The sequence below is a fragment of the Nannospalax galili genome, unplaced genomic scaffold, assembly GCF_000622305.1.
Source record: "Nannospalax galili isolate Female #2095 unplaced genomic scaffold, S.galili_v1.0 scaffold17, whole genome shotgun sequence".
Lineage (NCBI taxonomy): Eukaryota > Metazoa > Chordata > Mammalia > Rodentia > Spalacidae > Nannospalax > Nannospalax galili.
Genome location: NW_008342276.1, coordinates 8,437,642 through 8,447,767, shown reverse-complemented (window position 1 = coordinate 8,447,767; position 10,126 = coordinate 8,437,642). Strand labels below are relative to the sequence as shown.

The following is a 10,126-nucleotide window of genomic DNA, read 5'->3' as shown; positions in this document are numbered from 1 at the left end:
GCCCTGCTTTTCAGTAAATGGTGGCACATGCCTTTAATCCCAGCACTCGGGAGGCAGAGGCAGGCGGATCTCTGTGAGTTCAAGTCTGGTCTACATAGTGAGTTCCAGGACAGCTGGGGCTACTGGGAGACCCTGTCTCAAAAAAAAGACCAAAAAAAAAAAAAAGCAAATGGAACTTTACTAAGCACTGACTGTATAAACAGCACTCTAAGTGCTGTTATCACCTTAAATACTGAAGTCAAGTCTGACGTAGGTGCTATTACTATTTATCTTACACAGGGGTAAATACATACGTTGGGGAAAGTTTAACAGGAATCTACTCAAGGCTTTAGCCTAAATTCCAGTTTATAAAAAATATGGAGGAGGGAAAACAAATTCCACAGTGATGAAACAGTAAGACCAACTGGCCCAATCTTTTAAAAAAATTGTCATAGAAAAAGAAAGTAGGGCTAGGCATGGTGGTACACACCTTTGATCCCAGCACTGGAAGGCAGAGGCAGATCTCTGTGAGTTCAAGCCCAGCCTGGTCTATGTAGTGAGTTCCAGGATGGCTGGGGCTGCAGGAAGACCCTGTCTCAAAAAGACCCAAAAAACCCCAAAAACCTTATGCTTAACTTCATAGCAAAACCCACAGTTTCTTTGAGTCCTTATGTATTATCTAAATAAGTAAGTAAAGGTTCCATTTAAATTACAAAATTAGGATCTGGAATGAAAAAATATTGCTTAAGTAATAATTTGATAAGAATTAAAGTTTTTTTAAAAATAATTTTTCAAATATTTTATTTAAATGCCGTGGAGGTCAGAAGAGGGTTTCGGATTCCCCTGGAACTGGAGTTAAGGACAGTTTGTAGCTGCCACATGGGTGCTGGGAATCGAACCCGGGTCCTCTGCAAGAGCAGTCAGGTGCTCTTAACTGCTGAGCCATCTCTCCAGCACCATTTTTAAAAAATATTTTATTATTTTTATATGTGTGTATTGCCTGCATGTAGGTAAGTGCACCGTGTTGTGCAATGCCCTTGGAGACCTGGGTCTTCTGCAAGAACAGCCAGTGTTCTTAACCACTGAGCAATCTCTCCAGCCCCAAGAATTAAAGTTTTAAAGCGCAGGCTACATTTGGCTCCCATTTTCAACAGTAAACAAGGAGTGGAAACTATTTAATCTACCTCCAAATTTTGCATAGCCCAGGGGCTTAGATGTTTTACTTCTTTTGTTTGTTTTCCAATAAATATTTTGTTATTTTCATTTGTATGTATGAGTATATTGCCTCCATGTAGGTTGGTGTGCTGGTGTGGTGCATTGCCTGTGGAGGTCAGAAGAGGGCATTGGATCCCTTTGAACTGGAGTTACGGATAGTTGTTAGCCACCATGTGGGTGCGGGAATCAAATCCAGGTCCTTTGCAGGAGCAGCCAGTGCTCTTAACTGCTGAGCCATCTCTCCAGCCCCTCTTTTGTTTTTGAGACAGTCTCACTATGTAGGCCAGGCTTGCTTAGAACTGGATATGCAGACCAGGTTGACCTTAAACTTGGGGCAATTCTCTTGCCTCTGCCTCCATACCAGGCTATTTTACTTTTTGGAGGGTGGTGGGGAGGGGTGAGCCCCAACTCACTATGTAGCCCCAACTGGCCTGGAACTTGCAATGTAGACCAGGTTGGCCTCCAAACCAGAGTTCCACCTGCCTCTGCCTCTGGAGTGCTGGGATTAGTGTGTGCTTCCATGCCCAGACTATTTTACATTTTTAAATAGCTACATTTTAAAGGGTTATATAATTTTGTTCTCGGCCTGCAAAGGCAAAAACATTTACTATCTCCTTTATAATTTTTTGGTATATGTATTTTGTGTGTGTGTGTGTGTGTCCATATATACATATACCACTGTGCACATGTGGAGTAAGAGGGCAACTTGCAGGAGTTGGTTCTCTTTCCACCATGTGGGTCCCAGGGATTGAACTCAGGTCTTCAACAGGCATGGCAGCAAGTGCCTTTAACCCGCTGAGCCATCTTGCTGACCCAACTATCTCTTTTTTTCAAAGAATTTTCTGGTAACTTATAGACTATGGTGCTCTATTATTTTACAACAATATATTTATATGCATATATCACAATATACATGTGTTATCTATATTTAATTTTATTCATATACTACTAATATTTGGAGACTTTTTTAACCTAAATGTTGAAATGGCAAATAATGTTAGTACAGGCAGCCACCCAGTGTACACAATTTTAATTTCATGCTAAGAAGAACAAGTTTTTTGTCATTGTTTCATAACTGTTTCCACTGTGGGTTCAACTCCCAATGTTCTCTCTTCTTGGGACTTTAGAATTCAATTTAAGTGCTAAAGCAATCGAAGAAAAGACCTACTAAGACATTTGGTCTAAGTCCCTAATGAGTAAGCTAGCTACAACTCCTATCTTTTTAATTATTAAAGACACACTAAACAACTCTGGGATTTCCAGGGAGACTATAAAATAAATTTTTGGTTGACATGCATTACTAGCTGTTCATGTTAATAATTAAGAAATTAAAAACAACACTGTGTTTATAATGCAACCTAAAATAAAGCAATTAATCCCATGTGAGACAAGATACTCCTGAAAATAGTATTTAGCTAATCAGTTAGAAAAAACTATTAAATCTTAAAAGAAAATGAATTTTTTAGAGGTGATATAACTTATACACGGAATATTAATCAGCAATTAAAAAGCAAACTACATATACATAAAAACATAGGTAAATCTTTCTAGGTGTAGTGGCCCATGCCTTTAATGCTAGTACTTGGAAGGCAGAGGCAGGTAGATCTCTGTGAGATTAAGGTCAGTCTGGTCTACATAGTGAGTTCCAGGCCATCTGGGGCTACAGGGAGACACTGTCTCAGAAGCCCAAAAAACAACCCCTCTCCCCCAAAACAAAACATAGGTAAATCTCAAAAAAGACTTAAATAAACTATTACTAAATAATTCAATCTGGGATGGATGGTAATGGCAGATCCCCACAGGTTATAGGGTATATGTATTTGTCAAACTTAACGAATAGATATTTAGGCCTTTTAAATACTTGATAAATTTTATTTATTATTTTATGTATTGTGAGTGTTTTGGCTGTATGTAAATGTACTACATGTATGCAGCGCCCATGGAGGTCAGAAGAGGGTGTGGATTCCCTAGAACTAGAGTTACAGACAGTTGTTAGCTACTATATGGGTCCTCTGCAAAAGCAGTCAGTGCTCTTAACCACTGAGCCATCTCTCCAGTCCCACTTAGGCATATATATTCAAATGAACAACTAACAATCACATTCAATTAAATGTAGGATTAAGTATTTAAGGGTGTTCTAGTTAGCTTCTCTATTGCTGTGTTAAAAACACTGACCAAAACCAACTTGGGGAGGAAAGGATTTATTTGGCTTACAAGCACAGTCCATCATCAAGGGAAGCCAGGAAAGGAACTCAGGCAGAACCTGGAGCACAGACCATGGAGGAACACTGCTTACTGGCTTGCTCTCCTGGCCTGTGCTCAGCCTGCTTTCTTATACATTACTGAACCACCAGCCGAGGGGTGGCAACACTCACAGTGGGCTGGGCCCTCCCACATCACTCAACAATCAAGAAAATGCAGCCTCCCCCCACAGTTACATACATGCAGGCAATACACTCATACACATAAAATAAAAAATAAATATAAAAAAGAAAGAAAGAAAGAAAGAAAGAAAGAAAGAAAGAAAGAAAGAAAGAAAGAAAGAAAGAAAAAGAAAGAAAGAAAAAAAGAAAATGCCCCACAGACATAGCCACAGGGCAGTCTGATGAAGGAAATTCCTCAGTTGAGATTCCCTCTATCCAGGTGTGTCAAGTTGAGAACTAAAGCTATCCAGCACAAGGGGTAAGTACAATGCAGTTTACTTTAAAATACATAAACAACACTCAAATTAAAGGGGCAGAAAGATGGATAAATCAATATACTAACATGTACAGTACAGTGCAGTGTAGTAATGTGCTAATTCAAGACTCTAGATGATAGGTACTCATGTGTTCACTCTGAAATTCTTGTAAACCTGCTGTCCATTTAAAGTTGTTGGTAACAAAACTGCAAGGGTGTTAAAAACTAAAAATCATACAGCCTGTCACCTATGACAGTTGAGGTTTCACAGCTATAAAAATTTAAAAGAGAGCCGGGCGTAGTGGTGCACGCCTGTAGTCCCAGCACTTGGGAGGCAGAGGCAGTCAGATCTCTGTGAGTTCAAGGCCAGCGTGGTCTACATAGTGAGTTCCAGGCCAGCTGGGGCTACAGGGAGACCCTGCTTCAAAAAAACAAAAAAAAAAAAAAAAGTTTAAAAGAGAAAATCTCAGCGTTAGGAACAATAATCATAAGCAACATTTAATCATACTGATTTAATCATTTAATCATACTGATTGCTATGCCTGCTGCTGTGTTGTGAGCAGCTTAAGACTTAGGACAAAAAGAATCCCTACGAATCAATCATCTCTGAGTCCTGCTGACCAAGAAACTGTGGGAGGGGGCACAAGCCAGCACATCCCTGCCACTGACCTTCTGTATCCCCACAGACTGGCGAATATTCAGCTTTCTTTTTCTCTGGAAGGTATCCAAGTCCCAGAGCTGTGCTGTGTCAGAAGAAGTAGTGATAGCATATCTCCCAGATGCGTGCACAGAGATTGAACTCACTGATGACTCATGTCCTCGCATCCAGCTCACTAGCTCCTTGGTGACTGTGGTGAAAGTAAAATTGTTACATAAGTAAAAAAAATCACTCACCTATACATAAAGCACTGTACATAAACACTGTGCAAGAACAGATGCAACTGATTGACAGGTACAACAAAGGCATCTCTTTAATATCTACAAAAATGGAAGCCTGTGGCTAACAAACAAAGGTTATCACAGGACGTGTTAATAAGACACATCGTGGAAGTTTCAGGAGATGAGACTGACAAAGGGTTTAAGAAGAGCCTGAAGTGTGACACTAGAGTTTGGGTACTATTCATGAGTAAGAGGGTTTTTTTTGGTCTTTTTTAGACAGGGTCTCCCTGTAGCCTGAGCTGGCCTGGAACTCACTATGTAGGCCAGGCTGGTCTTGAACTCACAGAGATCTGCCTGCCTCTGCCTCCCAAGCACTGGGATTATAAGTGTACACCACCATGCCTTGCTATGAGTAAGAGTTTTATGCTGAGTAGCTACCTGGGTCTGTGTTTTACAAAGAGTAGTTTGAGGCTATACAGTTGATATATTAGAAAAGGGGAAGTGATTAGGCAGGCCTGATTCACATATCATTGATTTACATATACATACAGGCCTGATTTACATATTGCTGTAATAACCCAGGCAAGAAATGGCAATAGAGAAAAAGAATAAATGAAAAAGCTATCAATGGCCAGGCATAGTGGCTGACACCTGTGATCCTAGCCTTTGGGAGGCAGAGGCAGGTGGATCTCTGTGAGTTCAAGGCCACCTTGGTCTACATAGTGAGTTCTTGGCCAGCTAGGGCTACAGGGAAACCCTTTCTCAAAAAGACAAAAAAGAAAAAAAAAAAAAAAAAAAAAAAAAAAAAAAAAAAAAAAAAAGGCTATTAATGGAGAAGCACCAAAGCACTCTGATGAAATGTATGCACTGAGCTAACGGCCTCCAGTAGTTCTACTTGAGCTATAGAAATAGCTGATACTCTAACACATAAAAAGGAACAGATTTAGCAGTGTGGGAAAAATGTGATTTAAAGAATTGATTTTTCCAGGCACAGTGACACACACCCGTCACCTACGCACACCTGGGAGGTTCAGGCCAGTGACTATGAAGCCAGCCCAGATGACCTAGAGAGAGCCTCATTCAAAAAATAATTCAATAAAAACACACAGAAAATACAAATTAAAAATTGATTTTAAGCGATGTATGGTGGTATAGGTCTGCAATTTCAGCATATGACAGGCTAAAGCCATATTCTGAGTTTGAAGCCTGGGCTACACAGTGAATTTCAGGACAGCAAGAACAACATAGCAAAACTGTCTCAAAAAAGAATAAATAAAATTTTTGACTTTGAAGCCAGGAGTGGTGGCATAGGTCTTTAATCCCAGCACTCAGGAGGCAGAGGCAGGCAGATCTCTGTGAGTTCAAGGCCAACCCAGTCTACATAGCAGTTCCAAGCCAGCTGGGGCTATAGGGAGACCCTGTCTCAAAAAGACAAAAAAAAAAAAGTTAATTTTTACCTGTGATCTTTTTAATTGTAAGAGTTTAGTCTATAGTATTCTACATTGTCAATTAAAAAATATGTGTAATATGGCATAAAATATGTGGGTTTATTTTTTTTAGGATATCGGTGTATAGTAGGAATTTGTCCTTCCAAGAGAGTTCTGATTTTTGTCCATACTCAAGGGAAGTAATCTTTAAAACCTTGGGGTTTCCCACACCTTCGTTATTTACAGTGGGTCCCTTAGCTACAAATAAATAGTTTATGTTGAGAAGACTCAAGAGTGGGGGCTGGTCTCACTAGACAGACCAGTGATGGTACCAAAGCGTTTACCAGCTGCCTACTCTCAGGAAGGCAGGACTGGAAACTGAATTCAACCACACAGGCAACAGTTCAACCCTGGTGATCAATGGGATGAGAGATGTTGCAGCCAGGTCACCCTCACATCTACACACAATCAATAATTCAATCATGTCTGTGTAATGGAGCCTCAATTAAAACTCGACACCAAAACCCGAGTGAACTCCTGACTCAGCAATGCCTGGTGCAGTCATGGCATGTGGATTCTGGGAGAGTAACTCAGTCCTGGGGACACAGGAAGATTCCTTTCTAGAAGCCTCCCAGATTCTGCCCCTGGATTGGCTCTAATATATATCCTTTTGCTATATTATAACTGTAGTCACTCATAGGTGCTGTGCTTTCCTGAGCTCTGTGAATTTTCTAGTGAGTTACTAAATTTAAAGGTAGTTGGGAGCCAGGATTCAGTAAATAACTAATCTGAAACAAGGATGGTCCTTGGACCTCCAGGTTATGGCTGTCTGAGGGAGGTCAGTATTATGGACTACTCCCTCAAACCATACAGACTGGTAAACGTTTCGCAGTTTGCAAAAAGTATTTTACTCTGCTTTGAAAGACAAAAGGAAGACATCTTACCTGTATCAAAACATTTAACAGAATAATCAGCTAATGCCACAAGGAACTCAGACTTCCTACGAAGACTAAAGGCCAGAGCTGTGCAAGCTTGTGCTGTTCGCTGAACAAGATTAAACCTATTAAGAAATCACTGCATTAGTATCAGAAATTCTACCAATGGTCATAACCTTTATATTAGTGGATCCTTAGAGGAGAAAATGAAATCTAGAAAATGGCAGGCCAAAATAGATTATGAGACTAGGGGACCCACTGTGAATAACGAAGGCATTCTTATGTGCAGAATGCTGAAGGTTAGAGTTACCCCCCATGAGCCACCCCAAGGAGACTGGATTTTTACTTGCACAAATGGGAAGCCATGGCTGTTTTTAGCATAGCAGAATCATGATCAGACAGGTCTTTTAGGAAGATGATTCTGGAAGCAATGACAATGGAAAGATGGAGGCCTAAGAAGAAAAAGCAATCACGGTGAAAGCTCCTAGAGAAAACCTTGACCAGAATGTAAGTGCACAGTGGAAAGGACACGGGCTTCAGGGGTTAAGTGGAGAGAGACTGGGCATGCATTAAATATGGGGAAGAAAGAATCAGGAATTTCTCAAGTGCAAAATGAAGATAAGAACAGGACTCCTAAGAGTTTGTCATGGGGGCTGGAGCGATGGCTCAGCGGTTAAGAGCACTGGTTGCTCATGCAGAGGACCTGGGTTCAGTTCTCAGCACCGAGATAACTGCTAACAACCATTCTTTACTCCAGTTCTAAGGGAACCTGATGCTTCTTCTGACCTCTTCGGGCATTGCATGACACAGGTGCACTTAGGTAATGCAGGGCAAAATACTCAAATAAAATTAAAATTAAAAACTTTTTAAAAAGTTTGTTGTGATTAAATAACATGGTGAATTCTTAGGTGAGTGCTTGGCATATGAATAGAATTTCATTAAAAAAAAGTTTTGGGCTTAGGAAAAAGAGGAAAAAGCTTGAGAACAGGAACTATTAAATTCTACCTTAAACATGGTGAGTTTAAGGTGTCTGTAATAACAGAGTCATCTTGTCTAAAAGAAATACAATATGTGCCACATGTATAATTTAAGATTGTTTAGAAGCCACACTAAAGTGAAAAAAAAAAAAAAACACCCACAGGTAAAATTCAGTCTTACTATCCAAAACATTATTTTATTATGTAATCAAATTTTACATTTTTTTAATTCAAAATTTTGTATGTATTTTAGTTTTTCACCCACATATTCCTCAATTTGAATGTGTCTTCTTTCAAAAACTCAAGAGCTATGTGTAACTAGTGGCTATCAGAAAGCTCCACACAACAATTCTAGCAGGACGATCTGAGTCAACAGTGTTTACCTAACAGCTGCAGCCCAAGGCTGATTATAAGGAGAGCCTAGAATAGAGAAGGACATAATCCTAGGGCAGATGCCTGAGCAGCACAACGTAAAGTTGTAGGCACTGGGAGACACTGGCAAGATGAGGGACAAAAGGATCAGAGAGGCAGGAAATACAGCAGAGTTGTACCATGAAGAGGAAGAGGAAAGGGAAGAGATAGTCCTGCAAGGTGGAGGCTAGCCTGGGATACCATGAGACCCTATCTCAAAAAGAAAAAAAGAAAAACTTGGCTACTAGAGATATTGTCAAAAGCAGAACTTTAATTCTCCCCTTGCCCACTTTCTTCCAGCAACACTTACAACGGTGTTTCCCAAGGAACCTGAAAGATAGGAGAACTTGAAAGAGCTTTGAAAATCACTAATAAATAACAGGTACTAGTCAGTGGAGTAACAACTTCTTCCATAATAAGGTAAATATCAAAAGCATCTGCTCACCTGTTTCCAGGCAACTCAAAAGTATAGATATTTCCTTGATGGTCCCCAGCAATTAAGCAATCGCCTGAACCATCAAAGGCCACATTCAAAAACCGCAAAACTTTTGGGTGGTAATCAGAAGTATTGTGAATGATGTTCACTATAATTCTGTCAAAACAAAACAAAATCCAAACATTACATTCGATATCACATATTACTTTGTATATAAAAATATAGCTTCTGTAAAGCTGTTCTAATCCGAAGTTTTCTGACTGCTTACTCCTCCCTCTCCCATTGCTGCACCTTCTCCTCCCTAGAATCAGTCTTCTAAGTATTTCTGAAAACAGTTCAGAAAGCTAATATTTATTCATTAAAAACTTGAAACCTTAGAACTGAGGAAGCCGGGGGCTAAGAATAGCCCATAGACATGGTCCCTACCCTCCCGAAGCTCATTGTTCAGTAGCAACGACAGACAAAAAAGCATATACAAGAGCGAGAGGTGGTGGCGCACACCTTTAATCCCAGCACTCAGGAGGAAGAGGCAGGTGGATCTCTGTGAGACTGAGGCCAGCCTGGTCTACATGGTGAGCTCCAGGCCAGCTGGGGTACAGGGAGATCCTGTCTCAAATAAATAAAATGTATATTTTATGATTAATAGACATCAGAATATAAAATTGTTTCTGTGACATAAAATGCCCCCAAATGAATTAAATGTGCATGAATTATTGCTTCTTTTAAAAACTTAAAATTTTTAAAAAATTTTATGTGTATGAGTATTATGCCTGCATGTATGCAAGTGCACCTGTGCCATGCATGCAGTGCCCGAGGAGGAGAGAAGAGGGCATCGGATCCCCTGGAACTGGAGTTACAGATGGTTGTTAGCCACCATGTGGGTGCTGGGAATTGAACCTCCGTCTTCTGCAAGAACAGCCAGTGCTCTTAAGCACTGAGCCATCTCTCCAGCCCTGTAGTTTAATTTCTAATAGATGTACCATAATACTCTGGCAGGTGTGCTCTGTGAGGACTGTTTGTGCATGACTGTATCCCAGCACCTGACCTACAATATATGGTAGGCGCTCAAACTATGTGGAATGCCTGTTATTTTAAAATCCTACAAAACACACCTCTACTCAAAAAGTTAAGAAAGGAAGTTTATTTTTCAATATTATCCTATAGAAACATATGTCATACATTGAGCCT

The 10,126-nt window shown here is 40.1% G+C and overlaps 1 protein-coding gene across 5 annotated transcripts in view; it reads right to left on the bottom strand.

Moving 5' to 3' along the window:
- The window catches only part of Tbc1d31 (TBC1 domain family member 31), a 75,461-nt gene that overhangs the window by 60,188 nt on the left and 5,147 nt on the right, over nucleotides 1–10,126 (bottom strand). For all 5 annotated transcript variants that reach the window (XM_008837997.3, XM_008837991.3, XM_008837996.3 and 2 more), the window contains exons 2-4: nucleotides 8,948–9,094; nucleotides 7,124–7,239; nucleotides 4,543–4,721 (exon numbers count right to left, since the gene is read on the bottom strand). In XM_008837997.3, coding sequence (XP_008836219.1) covers nucleotides 4,543–4,721; nucleotides 7,124–7,239; nucleotides 8,948–9,094 — 442 coding nt within the window. The remainder of the gene's footprint in view (nucleotides 1–4,542; nucleotides 4,722–7,123; nucleotides 7,240–8,947; nucleotides 9,095–10,126) is intronic.